The following is a 23,836-nucleotide window of genomic DNA, read 5'->3' as shown; positions in this document are numbered from 1 at the left end:
CAAATTCAACCGCCCTTCGGCCAACAAGCTAATAATATTCCCCAAACCCCCTCCCCCCGTCCCCTCCACTCCATTCGCTCCGCCAAAGCCGTCCTCCCCGACGTGCCGATACGTCGGCGCTGCAGTTCATGGAGGGGACACACGGCGATCCTCTCGCTCCCTTAGTACGCTCTCGTAGACTGTCGTCCTCTAGCCGCGCCGCCACTGCTGGCGACATTCTTGTGGAGGCGCACGGCGGTCAGCGTCGCCACTACTAGCGATGTTCGTGTGGAGACGCACGGCGGTCAGCTTCTCCCACGGTACACGCATTCTAGACCGAGGCCCTGTGCATGTCGGTGTAGCACTGAATATTAGCTGATAGATGCTGTTAATCTCATTGTTTGTCGAAGTAGTTTACAGTCAATATGCTCTACTTAAGAAGCTTCCTTGCCCTATTCTGCACTCAATCGGCTTAGCTCAGATGGCATGCCAAGGCCGATTAGTTGCTAAAATATCATGCCATATATTTATTGTGACGTAGATGGCCATGGTCTAGTAGCTAATTTGTTAGGTGAAATAGCTCTACACCGTTTTATACTCGATCTTTGTTGTTGCGATGGCCTTCGATAGCATGATGGATGTGTGCTCGGCCTCATTGACTGCTGAAACAGTCTGCCATAATTTAGCACTCAAATCTATTTGCTGAATTAGCTTTACATATATTTAGTTACTTAGATCTTCTTGTCCAAATATCTTGCCATAGCTTTAGACATCGACCTAGGTATTTTTTCTGGACTTCATAAAAAAGCATATATGTTTTTCCTGTAATATCTAGTAGAAGAACTAATTTGTATGTCTAACAGATGGACATGACTTGGATAACTTCTGCTTGAAGATTCTCCACTGCATATGTCGAGGGGGTTGAAAACTTCATGAACTTTATTAGAGCTGAGTACGATGGTCCGAAATCATATGTGCTCTGCGTGTGTAGCAGTTGTATGAATTCAGTTACAAGACCCCAATCAACTGTGCAAAATCATCTACACTTGTATGGGATGTCGGTCACATATACTAGGCGGGTTCATCATGGTGAAGCTGTGAATGTCAATGTTATTGACTACGTGGAAGCAGTAGATCACCATCTTGATCTGCCTGATGATCAGGTGGAAGAGGAGGAGGAGGTGGTGGTGGCGGAACCAGTGAGTTTGACAAACATTGAAACAATGCTACGAAATGCTCGTGCATTTTGTGAACTTCCACCTGTAGAAGAAAAATGGTGGGCCCGCATGTTGGAACAATGCAACGTAGTTGTCACCCCAGGAAATAAGCTGTCAGTATTCTCAGCTATGGTCACCTTTCTTCAAGTGAAGACATCTGAGCAGATGACCAACAAATCATTCGGTGCAATGTTGGCTGCTTTCCACAAATCTTTCCCAGATGTGTCTGAGCTGCCACACACCTACAGTGAAATGAAGAATTTCCTTCGTGCAGTTGGAATTGGATATGATATGATCCATGTTTGTAAGAATAATTGTGTTCTGTTCCGGAAGGATTCTGCCAACTTAAGTGAATGCCCGAAATGCAAATGTTCAAGATGGAAATATGGCGATGCTGTGAAGAGGATTCCTCATAATGTTCTGAGACATTTTCCAATTATACCAAGATTGCAGAGGTTGTTTCATGACGCTGAAACAAGAGAGGATGTACTGTGGCATTCTAGGAACCAGGAGTACAGAGATCAGAATGTAATGAGCCATCCATCTCATGGTAGTGAGTGGAAAAGCTTCAATAAGAAACACAAAAAGGTTGTTGCTAACCCGAGAAACATTAGACTTGGCTTAGCTTCAGATGGATTTAACCCATGTGGCCACCAGATCACCACATATAGCATGTGGCCAGTGCTTATTATCCCTTACAACATGCCTCCAAATGTCTACACCAAATAATCAAACTACATGATGGCCTTGCTCATCCCAGGTCCAAAAAGTCCTGGAAAGGATTTTGATTTATTCATGGAGCCTCTTGTGGAGGAACTTCAACAGCTATTTAGGGATGTTTTCACTCGAGACCTATATAGCAGCTCACTAGCTGATTTGTTTTCGCGTGCTGTTGTAATTTGGTGCATCCATGATTATTCGGCTTTGGGTATGATGTGAGGGCAAACGACACATGGTTACAATGCATGTGTTCGCTGTGACAGGAATCCACTGTCATACGCAATACTTAGCAAGATCTGTTACATTGGACACCACCATTTCCTTGCCAAGGACATGCCACATCCTAGAAAATACCGAAGACATGTGTTCAATGCAACGCATGAAAACCGTGATGCGCCAAAGAGGCTCACCGCCGATGAGTTGCAAGTGGAATTAGAGAAGGTCAGGCATATTACACCAGGAAACCAGCCTGGTCATGGTAGCGGGAAAAGGAAGCATGGCAGGGCAGAAGAGATATTATTGTTTACCCGCGGGTCCACTTTGTGGGAGTTAGAGTATTCGAAAGATTTGGATCTGCGGCATAATCTTGATGTAATGCACATTGAGAAAAATATATGTGACAACATTATCGGGACACTTCTTAATATTGAAGGCAAGACGAAAGATACCTTAAAAATTTAGGATTAATTTGACACACCTGGGTATCAGACAGGATTTGCAGGTGCAAGATGAAGGTAAACCACGGGATATGGCACCAGATGTGTATGTCTTGGACAAGGTAAAAAGAAAAGAATTCTGCGAGGTCCTGTCATGTGTGAGATTCCCACATGGATTTTCTTCCAACCCTGAAAGGAGAGTCAGTGCAGATGGAAACAAGGTACAAGGGTTCAAAACTCATGATTGTCGCGTCCTACTTCAAAGGGTTTTACCTGTTATCCTTAGAGGATTAGGCCACCCTGACTTATACAGAGCAGTTGCATAGTTGGGACAATTCTTCAGGGAACTCTGCAGTAGAAATATCAGGATATATGCTTTGGAGCGTCTTATGGACAAGATACCAACTATCCTATGCGACCTTGAGAAGATATATCCTCCAGCCTTCTTTGATGTGATGGTGCATTTGGCTGTTCATATACCTGATGAGGCACTACTTAGAGGTCCAGTACAGTATGGCTGGATGTACCCTATTGAAAGGCGGCCAGACACTTTCAAGGGCTATGTTAGGAACAGAGCTAGACCCGAGGGTTCCATTGGAGAGGCCTACATTGCTATAGAAGCATTGACATTTTGCTCAAAATACATTGAAACAGCTGATCAGCTTAGCAAAGAGGTGGGTAAAGACAATCCCGGGCTCAATGTTTTCGATTATTCTGTTCGAGTTACAGGGAAGAGTCGACAAGAGGACAAACCTAATGATTTGGACAAAATGGTTTGGTATGTGTTGAATAACTATCCTGAGATACTACCTTATATCAAGTAAGTGCTAAGTACTGCAGCTTATACATCGTAATATACTAAACTTGCAGCACATTCTTATATATTTAGATGTTTGACACGATCACTATGTTGCGCAGCATCTACAAAATGCAGTTACTGCTTCAAAATCCAAGAAACATTGACAAACTAATTATGGCAGGATTTTCCAAATGGTTCAAGAGCCATGTAAGCTTTTGAATTGCACTGTCATTTTTTTAATATATTGAGTACATAAGATGATCAACTTTTCTATTTTCTAACCATAGGTTAAGAAGAAGCGGGAGGATGGGCAGGCAGTTGATGATGCCCTTTACTCATTAGCAATGGGTCATGATACTCAGGTAAGACATTATGAATCTTGCGTTGTTGGAGATGTGCGCTACAACACCCTTGCACGCAACGAAGGCAAGAAGACACAAAACAGTGCCATCATGACCACAGATATGTATGACAAAGAGACAACTAAAATGTATGCTAACATAATAGACATTGTTCAGTTGTAGTATATCTCCAATTTCGAGGACCATCGGTGTGTGGTTCTATTGTACTATCGTTGGTATAACCTGTTTTCTAGGATTGCAAAACCCAGAGTTGATGATTATTTCAAATCCATCAATGTCAAGGCGGCGTACCAGACCAACGAGCCTTTTATTTTGGCAAATCAAGCAACACAGATATTTTTCTTGGAAGAAAAATTTTCATGTAGCGATGACTGGAGTGTATTGAAAAGGTTTGAGCAGAGGAATTCGTTTAATGAAGTTGCACAACAAGATGACGCTTACACTGCTCCTGATGTACAAGATTCCACAGATGTTCCTAATATCTTTGCTGACCATCACGTCAATCATGTTGGCAAAAAGACTGCCTGTCGTGCTGTGGACATACAAGAGTTGATCAAGAAGAAGCCAACGTTCGTGGACATTGAGGATGAAGAAGAAGATGACACCATGGGGAATTACGATTCAGACTGATACACATGGCAAAGATGTTGACGCTGCTGCTACGGATGATAATTAAATTGCTTGTGTCATATTTGCGTGTGAGAAGACAGTTTTTATCTACTATCTGAAATTATGTTTGCTATGACAACTGAAACCTGATGAACGTGTTGTTTAGTATTTTTTTGTGAGAAAGTCACTTGTTATATATGTTGATTTGTGTTTGGTGATTGTATGACGACTAAAACATGATGACATCGTTGTTTAGTTGTGCTCATATTTGGCTGTGAAACTTGAATTTGATGACATAGTTTGCTGTTGGACTGCAATTTGCTCGATGTCTTTGAATAGGAACAAATCTGAGCCGACAGGGCCTTTGCTAATTTATTTATTTATTACCAAAAGGGCCTCTGCTATTTATTTATTTATGAGCAAAAGGGGATACCCCCTGATTTCCGTTAATAGAAATCATTAGATGTTCACAACACTACGCCCAGACTGCTACACAGGTTTCATTCATTACTAGTTTCAGCAAAGTGCTCATGTCATAGCCACTGAATACATCACGAGTGTTACATACGCAGCAAATAAAGAGACAATCATCCTACAGAGCACATCGACTTTGCCCATTATCTTCACAAGCTCTTTCATCTCCTCATTGTTGTCAAGGTCGTTCAGCAGTTGTTGCTTGGCCATGATCAGAGGAACTGCATCTTTAACCTTCTGCTCTACATCTTCCTCTTATGTCGTTCCTTCAATTACTTGTCCAACACCCCAACATGCTGGTATTGGGATTCCTCGGCTAACCAAATAATCAGCATAGTTGCATTCCACCACATCAGCAACTTCCCAAAAATACAAAAACACACAAACTTCCCTTTTCTGCACGAATCAGATTGGAAGATCATCAACCAAACTATTAAAAATCAGCAACTGAAAGCAGCAGAACAACACTTAAACATATTATTACCCCATGATTCAGGCATTTGTAGAAGACTCGACTAGGGTTGAGGATTGTGGTTGAGACGCGACGGATGACTCTGCGTGATTTGCAGCAGTGGCACCACACCAACGGCAGCGGGTTGCGATGAGCAACCGGCTGCGATGCGTGTGCTGATGGGGGTGTATTGAGACCCACAGGCGATGGTACGGGTGGTGACTTGGCGCATATGTGGTGATTGCCTGCTGAAGAGTAGGTGGACGAGCAGCCAGCGGACATGGTTGCTGCGGCCAAAGCTTCTGATGCTAGGCAGAGTAAGTAGAGAAGAGGAGAAGTGAATGTTGGATATGTCAGTTTCATTACATCTAGAGTAGCATAGCACCATATATAGTCATAGTCTAGGTTTGGATTCGAACCAGCTATAGGAGCACATCTCTCTTTTTTCTAAAACTCAGCAACGTCTCTTTACTGCTACACTAGCTTGTTTTGTATGCCTTCTCAAGTCTTTGATTTTCTTTCTTTTTTTGCGAGGAAGAAGGAGGAAGAAATTGAGAGTTCCTGGGACTCGAACCCAAGACCTCTCGGTTGAAAACCAAGGGTGCTAGACACTTATGTGGCGAACATTCCGTGGGAGGAGGACGGCAGACAAACGCATTTTCCTCGCAGTTTTAGTTGCAACGCAAGATCGAACGGTCGCGGTTTCAGGAATGTTATCAGGCGAATGAGCCCAGTTTTACTTTTCTTCCTATATATAAAAAAGTGTGCTACTTGGTGTCAGCTTAGTCAACAAATGATTGTGCCAACCTTGACCGTTGGATTGACATTCAACGTCTATCGTGTTTCTTCAGTTTCTTCTTCCTCCAGCCGCCAAAGCCAAACCAGCGCCGGTGGGACCGCCTGCTCCCGCCTCCAACGATTGGCTGTGCTGCCGCACACGCATCGTGGCCACATCACACCCTAAAACTCTGCACATCTTCCCCGGCTCCTGTCCGTTCCCGTCCGAGGCCTCACCATCGTCCTCCGCCTTGGTTCGCTTGTCGCGGCGCCGCCTTCCGGTATTGTCAACATGGTCAACAACCTAGAGGAATAAGGAGATGACTGTACATGGTGAGGATGACAGTAGGGACCCAGCAGCGCGCGCGGTAATTTTGTTTTTTCGGGATGGAGAAGGTTATCAATTGGGTTTTGCGGGAGCTGTGGCCTGTCTAGCCTCGGCTTTTATTTCATATTTTAGCACATGACCAGCCTAGTTTGTTTTTGTCCTTTCTGAAAATGGCTAGCAGGTTATTTTGTTTTTTGCAGAATAACCAACGTAGGCCTACTTGCTTTTCTACGCCCTGTTAGGCCGGAAATCTTTCAACACGATGAGGGATGCATTTTTCCCAGAAAATGGGCTATAAGTAATAAGAAATGGGCTATAAGTAATAATAAATGGGCTGTAAAATGGAAAAATACAGCAAACAGGCAATTAGTTCCAAAATACCTTTTTCTTTCGGATTTTGATATTTTGAATTTCATTGTTTTTGTGCGGGTAAAATTCAATTGTATTTAAATTGAGGTGTATTTAGTTTTAAAATTAATTTGAATCTGGCTAGAAATTTTGGGTTGTATGCTGTTTGGGACAGATTTGGAGGCTGACTTGTGGGTCTACTAGGTTGACGTGTACGAAAGGATTTTTCAACTTAGTCCACAAACGATTCTAGCAGTAGTGATATCTAATCTTCTTGCTCCAGCCGCCCAAACCAGCGCCGGTGGGACTGCCTGCTCCCGCCTCCCGTGGCCGGCTGTGCTGCCGCACAGGCCGCACCGCCCCACCCAACTCCATTGTTGGCCAGGCCATTCCTCTACTCACCCACAACTCCTGTTATTTTCCGGCGACGATAGCCGGACTAGTAAACCCTTGTACTCCCCACCGTGTGGGCAACCACTGGAGAGTCTTCCCCAGCTCCATGTTGTTCCCTTCCTAGGCCTCACCGTCGTCCATCGCCCTAGTGCTCTCGGCGTGGCCTGGTCAACATGGTCAACAAACAACAACCATCGGACGTGCACTGTACATGGAGAGGCTGACAGCTGGGTCCACAGCCGCACACAAGGAAATGCCTCCTTATTACGCACAAAATAAAATGATTCCTCCACCTGACATCTGGGACCCACCGGAAGGGTCTCTATATTTCGCAAAAAAACGTCCCCCCCTGGTGACAGGTCGGACCCACTAGCTATATCTTTGCACGCTAGGAAGTGCCTCCTTATTACGCACAAAAAAATGAATACTCCCCCTGCTAGCTGGGCCCCAGCATAGTGGGAGGCTGACTTGTGGGCCTACTAAGTTGACTGGGACGGAGGGCTTTGTCAACTTAGTCAATATGAACAATTCTAGCTCCAGTGACCGTACTATGTCCATCCAACGACCGTAATGCTTCTTCAACCTCTGGTCTTCTTGCTCCAGCTGCCCAAACTAGCGCCGGTCGTGCCGCGTGCTCCTTCCTCCCGTGGCCGGCTATGATGTCGCGGAGGCCTCACCGCCCCCTACTACTCCCACCGCTGACCAGGCCATCCCTCTACTCACCCACACCCCCTGTTATTCTGTAGCGACGGCAGCCTCACACCGTAGCTGAATCAGTGAACCATCGTACTCCTCTTCGCGTGGGCTTCCACTGCCACGTCTTCCCCGGCTCCGCGTCGTCCCCTTCCTAGGCCTCTCCGTCGTCCATCGCCCTGGTGCTCTCGGCGCGGTGTGGTCAACGTGGTCAAGGAATGACTTCCATCGGAAGAGTACTATACGTGGAGAGGGTGACAGTTGGGTCCACGGCAGCCGCAAGGAAGTGCCTCCTTATTACATGCAAAATAATTATTCCTCCACCTGATAGCAAGGACCTACCGGACGGGCCACCGTATTTCACGAAAAAAAAGTTTCCCCCCTGACTGCTGGGACCCACCAGCTACATCTTCGCACGCAAGGAAGTGCATCCGTATTACGGGCAAAAAAATGATTCGCCACCTGACTGCTAGGACCCACCAGCTACATCTTTGCATGCAAGGAAGTGCCTGACTGTCGGGACCCACCTGGTCGAAGCGTACGTAGCATTGTCATTCTGGTCGCAAACGTGTACATACGTACTGGTCGATGTAGAGGCACGCACGTGACGTAGTAGATGCGCGCACGTAGCATGTACACGTACGTACAACGGCTAGGGTGCAAGAAAGTAAATATGGCCACGTACGTACACACGGGCGGAGTCTCAAACGCCTACTCGCGCATACGTACGGCCAGGCCTCGTGTACATGGCTGGGTCAGAACAGAGAAACTGCATCATCATCGTGTTCATGGGGAGCCAACCGGCTGGGTCGGAACGGAATGCATCGTCGTGTTCATCAGGAGGGCTTGGACGGAACAACCAAAGGAAACGAGGCCCATCGTACTGCAGAACGGAGGAAACGACCTTGTGTTTGACCGGCCACGGTCGAAACGGGATCCTGTTCATCGGGAGAGGTCTGGCGTACCATAAAACAAAGGAAACAAACTTCTGTTGGACCTCCTATGGTCGAAACAGGGTCCTGTTGATCGGGAGGTATGTGGCGTACCGCAAAACAGAGGAAACGGACTTGTGTTGGAGCGCTACGGTCGAAACGGGGGTCCTGTTCATTAGGAGGGGTGTGGCGTACCGCAAAACAGGACTCCACTGGATACTATTCATCTCCACCGTCGACCTCCTCCAGTCTCCACGGGCTATTGTTCATCCACCGTCGACCTCCTCCAGCCTCCACCTGCGACTGTTCATCCACGGGCTCCTGTTCATCCAGCCTCCACCGCTCCTCCACTGGCTACTGTTCAACTAGCCCTCTCCACGGGGTCCTGTTCAACCACCCCTCCATGAGCTACTGCTCATCCAGCCCTCCACCGGCTACTGTTCAACCAGCCCTCCACTGGCTATTGTTCAACCTTCCCTCCATAGGGTCCTGTTCATCCAGCCCTCCACGGGGTCCTGTTCATCCATGCCCAACCGGTTCAATCAATAGGGGTCTTGTTCATCCAGCAGCAACACCACGGGGGCCTGTTCATCCAACCCCCCACCGGGAACTGTTCATCCACGCCCCAACAACGCTCACTGTTCATCCAGAGGTAGCATTAATCAGTTTCAGTTAACAGCAGTAGCGAAGGAATCGCTCGATCGGGTTCTGTTAATAGCCATCAATCGATTGCTCGGGTTTAGTATCACGTAGCCTACAGTGCAATCGCTCGGGTTCCGTTAGGCGACACCTCGCTCGGGTTCAGTTAGAGCCAATGCCTCGCACCCACGTGCGTACGTGTACGAGAGAAACGCACATCGCTCGGCCCCCTACCACCCACCGTAACCGGGAACTCCCTGATATTTACCTCGCCCTCGCTTCTACCACGGTTTTTTCCATCATGCACGGCCCAAAGAATGTCATGCAGCTGCGTCTCCGGCCCGCCCAAGACGAGAAGCCCATTTTCTGTCATGATCTTTTGTCATAGAAGTAGGAGACCACCACATCTATGATGATACCGGGTTTTGTCACAATTATCGTCATAGAAGTGTCATAAGCATGATACAGAAAACTTTCGTTCGGCCCAAAATGTCACGGATGTGTCTTTTTTTGTAGTCTACGCCAAACCTTTGACAACCTGCTGGCTTATGACATATGGCTCAACCCGGAGAAATGCGTCTTCAGGATCCCTACCGGAAAGGTACTCGGATTCAACGTTTCCCATAGCGAAATCGAGGCCAATACGGCCAAAATTAGTGTTGTCTCATATCACAATACCAACAGAGCTCAAGCATGTGTAGAAGCCAGCAGGATGCATGGCAGCCATGAGCCTCTTCATATCTCACCTCGAAGAAAAGGCATTGCCACTATACAAGTGCTCAAAAATACCAAGAACTTCCAGTGGACAGATGAAGCAACTACGACACTCGAGGAGATTAAATAACCTCTCGCTAGCAACCCTATCCTAGCCGCACCCAGCATCGATGAGCCCATGCTACTATAAATTTCAGCCACCAATCAGATCGTCAGCGCGGTGCTCGTCATGGAGCGGGAGTTTGAGGGCCACAAGTTCCAAGTTCAGAAGATACACTATTTTGTGTCTGAGGTAATTATGCCATGCAAATCACGATACCCGCACTATCAAAAGATAGCCTAGACAGTTTTTATGGCGTCCCGAAAGCTACGACACTACTTTCAAGAAATGTTTGGTCATAGTGGCATCATAGGTCCCCTTGAATGATATAATCAATAAAAGGGACGCCACGGGCCGCATCGCCTAATGGGACATTGAGCTCTTCCCTTTCGAGATAACATACAAGCCACGCCGAGCCATTAAATCTCATGTGCTATCCGATTTCATAGCCGAATGGATCGAGGACGAACTACCCCGGGAGTACAGTACATATTCACACTGGACAACGTATTTTGACGGCTCAAAGATGTTAGCCGGACTGGGGGTTGGGGTCATCCTAATCTCCCCTACAAGCAACACTATTCAGTATTTCCTCCAAATAATGTACACGGAATCCAACAATGCAGCCGAGTACGAAGCACTACTACATGTTCTTCGTATGGCCACGTCAATTGGCGTGCAGCGCCTTGAGGTAAGGGTAGATTCAAACCTAGCGATCTCTCAAGTCAATGGCGAATTCAACGCCAGGGACCCCAACATCGTGGCATACAGAAATGCGGTCCTCCGGATATCGGCCCGATTTGAGGGCCTAGAATTTCACCATGTCGCTAGAGACAACAATCAAGCAGCGGACATCCTCACCCGTATGGGCCCCAAGTGTGACCCAATTCCCAAAAACACCTTCCTCGAGCGGCTCTTCAAGCCCTCCATGGTATGGAAGGACGACATCACCGGCGCACCATCCAAAGAGCCTGCGGAACCGGACGACCATGTCATCGGTGGCTCTGCACTCGAGGAAACACCTTCCGCCCAAAAAGTCATGGCCGCAATCCCACCCTGGACAGAACCCCTGCAGCATACCTCACAGAACATCAGCTTCCGAAGGATCAAACTGAAGCACAACGTATAGCGGCGCTCTAAAGCATATAAGGTCCATGAGGGTGAACTCTATATGAAGAGTACCACCGGAGTCTTACAAAGGTGCATCTCCGAAGAACAGGGGCAGCAGCTCTTGACAGAGATACATGCGGGCATGGGCATACACCATGTGGCAGCTCGGGCTTTGGTCAGCAAGGCTTTCCGAGCAGGTTTCTTCTAGCCTACCGCCCCGAAGATGCCCAGACATTAGTCCAACATTCCATGGGGTGCCAGCTGTTTGCAAATCTAAGCCACATGCCTCCCCCCCACAGCTCTTCGGACGATACCGATAACATGGCCTTTCGTGGTCTGGGGTCTTGCTCAAAGGGGGGACAAACAAAAAGTACCTATTGGTCATGGTCGACAAATTCACCAAGTGGATCGAGGCAAGGCCCGACACTTCGGCAGAATCTGGACCGGTCGTCGACTTCTTATCCGATGTCATACACCATTATGGTGTCCCCCGTAGCATAATTACCGATAATGGTACCAACTTCACCGCCCAGGAAGTTAAAGACTGGTGCGAAAAAATGGGAATTAAGCTTGATTACGCCTCGGTGTACCACCCACAGACAAACGGACAGGTCGAGCGAGCCAATGGGCTCATTATGAGCGGTATTAAGCCTTGCCTAGTCCGATCCCTTAAACAATCAGACTATCATTGTGTCGAGGAACTCGATTCCATACTATGGGGGCTGCGCACTACTCCTAACCTGTCAACCGGATAGATGCCACGGAAGCTGTCCTCCCATGCAACCTTATCCATGACGCGCCTAGAGTGCGCATGTACGAATAAAAGGAAGCCGAGCAGGATAGGCAGGATGATCTGGATGCTCTGGAAAAAGAACGGCATATAGCTCGAGCTCAATCCACGTTCTATCAACAGCAAACACAACGTTACCACAACTACGAAGTCAGGGCGAAGACATACAATGAGGGAGACCTGGTCCTCCGACTCCCCGAAAAACATAAGAATAAACTATCACCCAAATCGGAGGGACCGTACATCATCGATGAAGTGCTCATAGGAGGAGCATATCTCCTTTGTCGTCCGTCCGATGACTGCCTGGAGCCGAATCCGTGGAATGTGGCCTAGCTGTGGTGTTTTTACGCTTGAGTTTGACATACATCCCTACCTTTTCCTTCTTTTTATTTTCCTTTTTTCCTTTTCGACATGGTGAGAGTCCGGTTAAACCGAACCATACCAAGCTCGTATTATATACATCATTGAATGTAACACCTAGCCTTGCCTGGGGGCTCCCTCATAAGAGCCAAATAATGTATAAATTGCATTTGTACCGATTGCATCATTCTCACACATGTTAAGCCAACACATGCACTTATTTGACTTAATATCTTTGCCAAGCTGGGTTGCCTGGCTCCTGTGTTTACCCCTACGTTCCCGATTATTCGGCTAGAGAGTAAACAGAGCACCTCTGGGATTGCTACGACCGGGTGGACCTCAGACGGATGAAGACGAAAAGTAGCATTCTTACGGAATACAATAAGTCGGCCTAAGGAAACTGAATATAGCCTCGCGCTTCTCACCAGGGTTTTTTCACAACCATTGGTTTCCGTTGATCCTACATATCCGGATTATAATTTTACCCGAAGGAAGGAACCCTTGGAGGTACTATTTTCATCGAAAGATGTTTCTTACGTCAAACAGTAATATAACATACCTCTCCGCACATGTTTCATCCATTCGAGCCAGATGGCCGGATTGCCTGGTTCCCGAAGTATTGCCTTGTTTCCCAAGGTACATAGTATGGAACACTTCCCGATCACTGATTGGGGAGGTTGAAGCCGATGGCCAGTTAAGACAACATTCTTTAAAATAACAATAAGAACGCGGATTGAGCTCGGTCAATGTAAAGTACATAGATACGTAGAATTGACAAAACTACTCTTGACATTGTCTATCATTTGCTCTAAAGCACAATCCTTCTGAGAATAGTGAGCAACTGGCATCACATCATCATACACCAAGCTTAGAGGCATCTCTTGGCCGTCAGGCCCCACGGCACCAACTCGGGCCATATGCTCCAAGTCTAGCTTGGTGAAGCGGGTCTTTACCATAGCCCACACCTCACGCGCCCCTTCTTGGCAGGACGAAATCTTCTATAATTCAAACCTTCACCGAGCTTGCTTAAAGCGACTGGCTAGTTCAGTCATACATTCTGGCGGCACATCTGACGGCCATAACACCTTTACCATGCGCTTCATGGCTTTCCGGGCCCTCACGTAAGTCTTCAACAGCTCCTTTAAAAGGTTCCCATCATAAGTGCTTGCTTCTTCCTCGGGACGCCTAGTCAGGAGACCTGACAAGTAGGTGTTGCACATCATCATTAACACAACAATGATACTTGCCAATGAATGGTAAGGTTAGTGCTTACCAACTATGCCACCTTTAAGCTTCTGGTTATCCTCCAAAGCTTGTTCCAGCTGAGTTTTCAAACTCTTAATTTCCTCAGCCTTCCGCTGATTCTCTGCCTTGAGCTCATTTTTCTTCTCCAGACTTCACGTCAGCACTCGTTTTCTAGCCTCCAGCTCCCTCCGCAACTCGCTTATAGCTTCCACGGCTATACGGAGAAAATGGTGTTAATGTATATAATACACCGTATATCTCTGAAACAGTTTTTTCTACTTATCAGACAACCTGCTGCTGGCTTTTCGAGCCGCATCCAGTTTAGCCTTGGTTTCGACCAACTGTGTCCGGCTTGCCTCAAGGTCCTTGGACAACTTTCTACTCTGGTCTCTTACGGCATACAAAAATAATATCATTAGACACCCTTAACTCAGCCGTCACGCCCAAATTAAGGCTTGGGGGCTAGTTGGTTAGGGAACATGATCTGCTTTCAAGCTATTTTGGTTATATACCTGCACCTTCGCGGCAAAAAGACCGGCCATCCCTTCAAGACCTGTCCAAGCCGCTCCAAGGTACACATCCACAAAATTAAAAGCACTAAATTTCTGTTCAGCAAAGGCAGTATGACGCAAAGTCTCCCTCCGGCGGTGATGATTCATTATGCCCTCGACTTCGGAGTTGGTGACTGAAACATCATCGGAGGACGCTCTGGCTTGTGCCGAAGACTTAGGACCGGAGCTACGATTCGGCACACCGGGGGTATCTTCGGACTAGTGCAGAGGCATATGCCTTCTGTAAAAGGGAGCAAGCTTTAATAAAAGGGTGCTAAAAGTAACCCTCGCTATAATTCCGAAATACGTTACCTCTAGGCCGAGGAGGTAGGTGCTTCCATTTTGAAAGACGATTTCTGCTTTGATCTCCCATTAGGGGATGAAACTGGCACAGTCCGTGCTCCTCCTGAGATGGTCTTACGCATAGTGCGGCGACCCTTTGGAGCAGAAGTCAGCACGTGGGGAATAGCGTGAGATGATCACCCTGTTCAGGAGAGGGTCTTCTTTTCACTTACTATGGAAGAGGGAAGAGTCCCGGGATGATCGGCTGTCACAGCAACCTTGACGTTGTCAAGGCCCTCCTGATAAAACACCCCTTCTTCAAAATCAATCAACGTTCTGGGTCGTCATGGTACCCCGGGTCGTCATCATGGGAATGATCCTCGAGCTGAGGAGGGGGGCAATTAATGGACGCAACCTGACGCCTCCAGCCCTGTTCAAATACAACCAGTCAGAGTTCGTGTGTAGCCCGTGAGGTCAAGACAGTGTATTTCGGCTTACCCAGTCCGCCCGATTGTATCCGATGCAACCTTCCCAGATACTCATTCGAGAAAAATCTACCTCCTCTCCCTTGAAGAGCTCGACCAATATTTTCGCCAGATACGCTTTATTGTCTCTCCCTTGTCGCTGGTAGCAGGTTATGTCATTGGTCCCATTGTAGCACTATAAAGATGACCACTTTACTGTAGGGGTTGCCCACATTGGGTAATAGCGATGTCCATTACTTCGATCATGGTCAACTTACTACTAGTTAGCAGCCTGATCTTGGCCACCAGCGCATGCACCTCTTCACTGGCCTGTTGGGAAGGGCCTCTGGGCCGCCAGTTGAACCGTTTTATAGGCGGGTCGTTTGAGTACGGGTAACCCTTGCCGAATTGGATCGGTGAGAGGAAGTTCTTCAATATAAAACGACTCTAAAGTCCATCCTTCGGGATCTTTCTGTGGGGTCCCAATTGGGTAGCCTATCCCAGCTATTCGCCATAGTTCGGCGTCGCCCACCCCGAATATGGATCCCTCTCGGAGGCGGGGGAAAAGACAAAAAAACTTCCGCCACAAGTCAAAGTGGGCCTCGCAAGTCAAAAATTTCTCGCACATGGCCACAAAGCCAGAGATGTGTAATATGGACCCTGGGTGAAGTTGTGGAGCTGGATCCCGTAGAACTCCAACAAACCCTGTAAAAGGGATGGATAGGAAAGCCCAAACCTCTTAGAAGGAAGGGCACGAGGCATATCCTCTGCTCCCTACTCGAAGCGGAGGAGTTCTCGGCAAAGGCGCAGACATCGATGGAGATGAGACTGGCACAGACAGGAACCAAATCTGCTAGAGGGAGGAAACACTGCCCCAAGCGCTTCAGATGAAGGTGTGAAATTGAACAGCTCGACCAATCACCTGGGAGTGGGCCGCGCGGGTGACAAGATGAACCTGGGAGGTCAGCCATGGCGCTGAGGAATTTATTCGGTGATGTTCCTTGTGTGAGGGGGGAAGTCAATTGTCCCCCGCACCTTTGGATCTATAAATGGGCATCTTAACTTGAAGCTGGAAGGACGGGGTCGTAGAAAGTAGGCATTGGGCCGCATGCACTTCTAAAAGTATGCATGATGTTCTTGCCCCGAGGAATGGCATTAAACTGATGGTCCCACCTTGTCCGAGCCTGAGTACATTAGTCCGGGTTCCGGGTAGGGTTCGGCGAGATTGACATGGCTCCAAACTGAATAGAAGAGTGGAAGAACTCAACTTGTAAGCCAATGATCTGAATATTCCAGACAACAATCCCCGGTGTTGGAGGCTAGTTCGGGGGCTATTGGGGGAGTTACAGACTAAGGGGTCCTCAAGGCGCCGACCGATCAATATGGGTCGGACTGGTGAAGGCGTACAACAACGGGAGATTTATGAAGCCGTGGTGTGCCCTCCAAGTCTAGGATAGGTAGGATCTCTTTATCCCTTATTGTAATCCATCTCCGATAACCCTAACCCTATCGGGGTCTATATAAACTGATGGTTGTAGTCTTTAGGGCCAGAGACATATTCATTACCTCATCGCCTTAGGGTTTAGTTCATGCTGATCTCGAGGTAGACCTACCCTGTAAACCATACTACACATCCAATATAATCAATTAGGGTGTAGGGTATTACCTCTTCAAGAGGGCTCGAACCTGGGTAAACACTATGTTCGTCATCCCCTGTTCCCCATTGATCCAAGATCCACAGCTCGGGACCCCCTACCCTGAGGTCTGCTAGTTTTGACACCGACACCAGAATTCCCAATATCTTCCATGCTATACAAATTATAGGCGGTTCCCAAACTGAAAATAAAGTTTATTTCCTTTCCACCATTCTTACCCAATCCATGGCTAGCCGTATCCATGGGTGCCATCCATACCAACAATTTCCAAGGAATTTATTATTTAACATCATATTAATTATTTTTTCATTTCTGGACTGGGCATCCATTTTACCTGCCACGCTCTCGTGCAATGACAAGTGAATAAACACTCACCGTGAGAATAAAATACCTAGCCTGGAAAATATTGGACACCCCCTGTCGCTTCATGAGCGGTACGCGCACACAAAATGGAAATTTATTTTGAATAAATAGAGTTGGCACATGCAAATTTACTTGGAACGACATTGAAACGCCTCATATATGTAGGTATGGTGGACTCATTTGGCACAACTTTGGGTTTAAGTAATTGGATGCACAAGCAGCATTCCCACTTAGTACAAACGAAGGCTAGCAAAATGATTGAGAAGTGACCAACCAAAAAATGAAAACGGTCATAAACATGCATTGAACATAACTAACACTGAATAGTGCACCACAAGTAGGATGTAACTTCGTTGCATAACTATTGACTTTACGTGCTTGCATAGGGAATCATAAACCTTAACACCAATATTGTTACTAAAGCAGAATTACTCACTAATATGACTCACATATTGTCATCTCCATATCACACAACTATTGCAAGGAATCAAACTTATCATATCCAATGATCTACATGAAAGCTTTTATTATATCCTTCTTGAATATCCATCATACTAGAACCAATTTCATAGATTGTACAAATTGTCATCAGTATTATCAACTCTCAAAATAATAATTTAAAACAAAAAAGAGGCTAGCCAACTCACCTCCAGGAGGCTCCCCCGATTGGGGCTTCGTCAGCCGTCCGATCTGCCTTTCTGGCGCGCCTAAGCCGTTGGATCTTCACTTGTGGTTAAATTATTTCCACCCCACGGTTTATTTTTCTGCCCAATGACTGGTGGGCTCGTCTTGTGTCTGTATTGGCTAGGTAAGCGGCGCCCGGGTGAGAGAGAATTTGTCCCATCCATGCGCCGCGCCCGCACCCAACACAACCCAATCACCTCGTCCCGCACGCCGTGCACACTCCGGTCCCCTCATCCCGCATGAACCCTAGGAGAGAGAGATAGGAAGATGAGAGGGAGAGAAAGGGGAGAGGAGAGGAGAGGGAGGTCCGGCAGCGGACGGGAGAGGGTGACCGGCCGGCGTCGGCCTACACCGGCGAGGCGTTGGCCTGCGCCCCTCGCCGCGCCCGGCACACCTCCCTCCTCCACTCCCCCCGCACCCGACCCCTTCGCCCCCGAGCTTGTTTCTCCAGCTACCGCACCGGAGCGGCATGGCGCTCACGCGACCATCGACGGGCTATGAAGGAGGAGGAGACATGGCATGGAGGTGGTGGCCACTTGGTAGCCTTCGTCTGCAGCGCCATACCACTGTCGGGGTGCCGCGCAAGAGGTCAGGTCTGTCGCCACCGCGAGCCAGGGGACGCTCGTTGGTGATCCTACGTGCAGGAAGCCAACGGGGGGCACGGCATCAACAAGCCGACAGGAGGCGGGGTCTTCCCACTGGGATGGAGGAGCAGGCGATGGCCAGGAGGCCGCCGGTGGGGGAGCAACGAGGCCCGAGCTCTAGGCTCCGCACACATTGCAGGATGGAGAAGAGGCCGACATGGGGCGCAAGGAGCAGCAGGGGAAGAATGGTGGGGCTTTCATCTCCTCTCTCATCCCGACTCCTGCAACCTCGCCACTGGTGCTCACTCGGCCGATGTATGGGTGGCGGCCGGGAGTTTGGCCCTCGACACGAATTCGACCCCCGAGTCTAGCTGACGAGCCCCGTGGTTGGTTTGTCCTCCTACCTCCAGATCCCCTCTTACTCATTCTCCTCCTCTCCCCATATTTTGCTCTGTTGTTTGTGTTCCTTCAATTTGCAGGGATTGTGGGAAGCAAATGCACGTGGGTGAGTTATTTCTTTTGTGTGGAAGTCTCTTCCATGCTGGTCTATCGATTCCTTGACGCTCTGTTCATGACTGATTCTGTTCTTGTTTTATCTTTTTTACCTTTGCAGGGAGTTGTTCTACTCTCTCCCTCGAGGTAAGTTTGCTGGGCAGTGGCTTGCTCCTCTCGTGTTTTGTTAGTTTTACCGAGGTGTATGGTGTACCTGGACGAACAAGGAACGTCCCAGCCACTGGTACCCTACTTTATTTTGTGAAATTTTTGGTCTTTGTTTTGATTTGGTTGTGTGGCTGTCCTTGCGATCCAGGTGGGTTGAGTTGCGGTTTAGGTGGAGATGTTGGTGCTGTTTGAGACGCCCACTAGGTTCGCCGTTTTCAAGGTTCTGAACAAGGGCAAGCTCGACAAGATCAAGGTGAGTGCTCACCGCTGCCTGAGCTCTTGGTTTGGTTTGGATTACTCACATTGATCTCTGCCTGTTTCCTGGACCGACAGAGCTTTGTCTTCATCTTTGTCTGTAGGATCTATGGAAGGAGTTCACCAGATCGGACTCGGCGAGAAAGGTTTGTGCTTCATTTTTTATTCTTTCAACGGCAAAATAACTTCTCTTTTCAAAACACTTAGCACATGATCTATCTATCACACTATAATAGAGGAAGTCAGCAAAAGTCGTTTATTTGAATGACTAAGAATCCATGGTGTGCTCCTGAGCTATATGTCCCTTTTCCAAATGTTAGAAAGGTTATCTAAAATTAGTTGTCGCATAGAAGTTGGTTTGGGAAACTAGGCTCATTCGATGTTTGCATGACTTCTTTGAACCGGAAGGAACACTCTACAACTGAACTCACTTAAGCAGGCTGATAGATGGCAAGTGACATCCATGATTGCACTTACTTTTTGTGAGCCTATTTGCTCAAAATAATAAGAGGCTGAATGGTTCAGTTAGACACTGTGCTTGTTCTTGGTGATATCCACTAATTTTTGTTAGGGATATATAAAGTTCTTGATAAGCTGTTGAGAGAATTCATATGCCTCTCAGTCCTATTTCTTATATTATGATACTTTTTTTAACTGACTCAATGTAACTCACACAATATAACATCAAGCAAATAGGCTCAATGTTCAGCTCCAAGGAATAAGCAGGCCAGCGGACACGCATCCGCTGACATCCTTATTTCTTGTGCAAGCTTGATGGATGTGACAATGCACATCACAAATGGTTCATTCCGTGTAACCATATGTGATGCAAGTCACCTCACACTCCAGTGGCTCGAGCGTATCTCATCGCACACGATCATGTTTTGGCAATTATTGCACACACTTACCAGCTAACCTTGTGTGATGAGGGGTGTTAATAGTCTTGCTCTGTAGTAGTGTGAAGATCTGGAGGACGCAGGCCATGGCCTCCAGTCTGCTGGTCCAAGATCTGTCTCCTTTTTTTCATGTGTCTGCCTTTTTTTATTTTGAAAGTCGTGTGTGTTTTAATCTGAAAGTTGTGAGAATATTTCTATAATTTGCAAGAAATTTTTTGGAAGTTGTGAGAATTTTCTAAAAGGTTTGCAAAGATTTCTGAAGTTGTGTCCAAATTGATGGAAGTTGTGAGAATTTTCTGAATGTTTCATCATACACATTACAATCAATTATCCATTTCGTTCAGCATGGTGGCCAAGATGCGGCAGCCCCATGCTCTGTTCCGATGGGCCTCCTCTCTGGTTCGCATGTTCTTCGCCGCTGCTTTGGATTAATTTGTCATGCTAATTTCGCATGTTTGCCTTTGTTTCATTCATCCGCAGTTTGGTACGGTTTCCTGTTGTTGCTTGTGTCGAGCCATGGGTCCGTCTCTCCTTCGCACTGAGGTTGGTCCACTCCTCTTGTGCTTGCCTATAAAATGTTTGATGAAATGCGTGTGTGCTGCTCGATAAAATGCGTGTGTGCTGACGCATGTTCTATGGTTCAGCCTACTTCTCCTGTCGCTGGCGCTTCTTCTTCTCGTCCGTCCTGCTTCTTACCAAAGTGCTTATGCTTGCTGCCTTGGGTAAATAGGCCGTTCTGTTGCTTCTATGACCGTCGAGTGTTCATTGCATGCCTGTGTGTCGTTGTGCTCTGACCGCTTGTTTTTTGTGTATTTCGCAGGTTGTACGATTTCTTCTGTCACTGTCGTTCGACTCATCAAGGTTTCTTCTTTTCTTTCTACTACATGTGTGCGTGTTTTACTTTCAGTATCTTCTATGTCATGCTGTCTGCCTTGGTGATCTTTTAAATATCTGTATTTCGTGATGATCGTTTAAATGTTCTGGATATGATCGGGCGTTGTGTGTTGTTCGTTCTCGTGCTACTTATATTTCGTGTATGCGTGTGAACAGGATGTGTATGCTTGTTTCCGGTGTTATACCTGTTTTGGAGGCTGTGGGTAGCTCGATGCGCTTTGCCGTCCCTTTCATATCTGTGTGTAGTCGCAGAGGATGGCTCTGTTCTTGCTGGTGTAAACTCGAGCTCCCAGTGGGACAGATATGGTCCTATGGAGAAGCTTGATGAACAAGCCGAGGTGCAGCTACTTTCAACCCCTCATGCTATATACCCATATACACACACGTCTCCCACTTGATTGGTTTTGTCTCACGCACAAGGTGAGCTCTTGTGGTAAAGCTGAAACTTCATCACCTACTGTTGAAGAAAAGGATGATGACAATGACCAGGCTCAAGTGACCAGAAACAAAAGGTGCTACTTTTTATGTTGTCCATCTACCTACGCAGCCACCTAAGTTACTTCCCGTGGCAACAAGACCAAATAAACACGAAAATAAAAAGAGTTCTTTGGTGTACACTCATGCTACTCTGAATAATTGCTGCAGAATGAAGTGGCAAGCATAGAAGAAATGCAGAGCCAGTTTTCCTCGGATGCAGTGTATTACACTGAGTCTGAGGATACACAACAGTCTATTGAGGTTGGTTATTGCAATTAAAAGGTTTTTACTATAGATCTTACTTCTTTAGGCTTGTCTTCTCTTACTGCATGCTCTTAGTTACAAGTTATGTTGGTTAATATTGATCATTTCGTGAATTAGATCCAGTAACAACAAACAAAATTAGTTCTTGTTGCTATGACCTGGGCAATGAACATCAAATGCAGTTTGCCTCATTTCTAATGTTCCCTGTAAACACTGTTGTGAATGGAACATCTTGAATTGATCACTGCTTAATATGCACTGGAATTCCTTTTTTTAGATATAATTTCCTACAATACATTTGTTGCTTCACAGAATTTCGATGGTTGCCTTTAGTAATGTGGACTATTTATTGTGGGCGTCTTTCCTATGCCAATTTTCTTTTCTATAGCATCCTAGCAGGCATGGTTTACCCATAGGTTTCTGTTATTCTTATGTTTTGGGTGTCAAATAAATTGATGTCATTTTAGGCTATGCCTTACATTCTTTTCATACTCTGCAAATTAATACCATCCATTTAAAACCACAGGCTACTCCACCATCGGTGAAAATCCCCAACAGAATGATGCTGGATGTCCTTTTAGAATCTTTGGGCCTGCCATTGGCTGAGTATCAAACCAAAGTATGCGAGGATGGTTTGAAGTTACAAAGAATCCCATTTTTGTTCAGATATGCATGCCTTTTTGTCATCTAGAATCTTTGCATTTAGGTTTATATTATTGATTCAGGTTTAGCTGTTTAGATCAAAACTGTAATCTTGCGTGTAGATTGGACAGATTATTTCTCACTTTGAGGACTCCGTTTTGTTCATCGGAAAGTTTTTTCCCAGTGTTGTTCTTCCAAAATGAATTGAAATTACTAAGATTCATGCAAGTTACTTGGCAAAGAAAATTGTTGTCTGCATAGTCGATACATGTACTGATCATAGATTCAGATGTAGGCTTGGTTTCTGTTATCCGAAAACACACATTATATTACCTTTGTTTTTACATAAAGATGTAGATGTTGAGAAGTACATTATTTTGATTGTTGAGTCGGTCTATGGTGTAACTTTGGGTTTTTTCTTTTGTGGATACATTTGTAAAGAAGTGACATCGCTTAAAAACCCATATTAAATGTTGTGAAAAAAAACCATATTAAATGGTGTCCTTGAATAGGGAATAAAAGTGGGAGCAGATTGACTCTTTTTAGTGCTCGTTCAGATGTAGGTCAGGTGTTCTGTTATCCAAAAAAACACATTATACTGCCTTTGTTTTTACATCGAGGTGTAAATGTTGAGAAGTATATTATTCTTATTATTTTTACCGTATGTGCATGCTCATAACTAAAACAACTAATTCATATTATTTTTTTAAAATGCGCACATGGATTCAAAAATATCCATGTAATTCCAGCGGCATGATTTTGAATGGGACTTTGTACTACCAAATTATAATGTGTATATACATCTCATTACAGACAATATAATACTGTTGTTTCATACTAAAAGGGATTAGATTTGTTACATAGATTTTGTTTCAAATAGAACTCTATGCTACCAAGTTTAAATGTGTATATACATCTATTGTAGACAACAAGCCCCTGTTTTTCCCAACTAAGAGAGATAAATTTGTTGTCATACGTGCTTGCCCGTAACAAAATCAACTAAACTATGGGTTTCTTTTCATTGCTAACATGGAATCAGCAGGTCTTGGCGCTATTTGGCGCAACGGTTTCACAGGGTGATAACCATATTTTAGCATTCTATTATAAATATCTAATAGGTTCTTGCAAAATGAAATTATTTTCATCGACAACATGGCTTTAGCGGGTCTCTGCGCCATTTGGCGCAATGGGTCAACTAGTATAAGTAAAGCATGAGCGTATTCGACAAACTACTAGAAAAAGATATAAGTGAAGATCAAATGAGTAGTTAAATAAATAGGTAGCTATGTGAGGACTTTATCTCATTTAAAAATTTCATATCTATAAATATTTTATTCAAATAGCAATAAAAAAAGAATACACCAAGGATGGCACACACTGTGTGAAGAATCAAAAGCTTAGGCTCAACCGAGACTAACCGATAATTGTTGATGAAGAAAGGTACTTGGATACCTACGAGGGCATCCCCA

General features: G+C 46.1%; 1 protein-coding gene across 3 annotated transcripts; it reads left to right on the top strand.

The window, feature by feature from the left end:
* The first annotated feature begins 17,856 nt into the window (after nucleotides 1-17,856).
* LOC119340663 lies at nucleotides 17,857-22,562 on the top strand. Of its 3 annotated transcripts, XM_037612584.1 has the most exons (12): nucleotides 17,857-18,665; nucleotides 18,759-18,784; nucleotides 18,893-18,918; nucleotides 19,088-19,192; nucleotides 19,273-19,340; nucleotides 20,571-20,633; nucleotides 20,735-20,812; nucleotides 20,911-20,951; nucleotides 21,141-21,322; nucleotides 21,405-21,496; nucleotides 21,630-21,722; nucleotides 22,252-22,562. In XM_037612584.1, exons 4-11 carry the CDS (start codon nucleotides 19,115-19,117, stop codon nucleotides 21,646-21,648), a joined length of 621 nt encoding a protein of 206 aa, XP_037468481.1. In that variant the 5' UTR covers nucleotides 17,857-18,665; nucleotides 18,759-18,784; nucleotides 18,893-18,918; nucleotides 19,088-19,114; the 3' UTR covers nucleotides 21,649-21,722; nucleotides 22,252-22,562. The 3 variants fall into 3 exon arrangements, with proteins under 3 accessions (XP_037468481.1, XP_037468479.1, XP_037468480.1); XM_037612582.1 differs by having other exon boundaries at nucleotides 17,857-18,784; XM_037612583.1 differs by having other exon boundaries at nucleotides 17,857-18,784; nucleotides 18,893-18,998.
* Nucleotides 22,563-23,836: the final 1,274 nt, after the last annotated feature.

The sequence above is a fragment of the Triticum dicoccoides genome, chromosome 7B, assembly GCF_002162155.2.
Source record: "Triticum dicoccoides isolate Atlit2015 ecotype Zavitan chromosome 7B, WEW_v2.0, whole genome shotgun sequence".
NCBI classification, from domain to species: domain Eukaryota; kingdom Viridiplantae; phylum Streptophyta; class Magnoliopsida; order Poales; family Poaceae; genus Triticum; species Triticum dicoccoides.
This window is presented reverse-complemented; position numbering and strand designations above follow the sequence as displayed.

Coding starts and splice junctions, on each gene's coding strand:
- LOC119340663 (XM_037612584.1), top strand. CDS start 19,115: ATGTTGGTGCTGTTTGAGACGCCCACTAGGTTCGCCGTTTTCAAGGTT. Junction 20,813..20,910: donor GCTTATGCTTGCTGCCTTGG/GTAAATAGGCCG, acceptor TGTATTTCGCAG/GTTGTACGATTTCTTCTGTC. Junction 21,323..21,404: donor AGCTTGATGAACAAGCCGAG/GTGCAGCTACTT, acceptor CTCACGCACAAG/GTGAGCTCTTGTGGTAAAGC.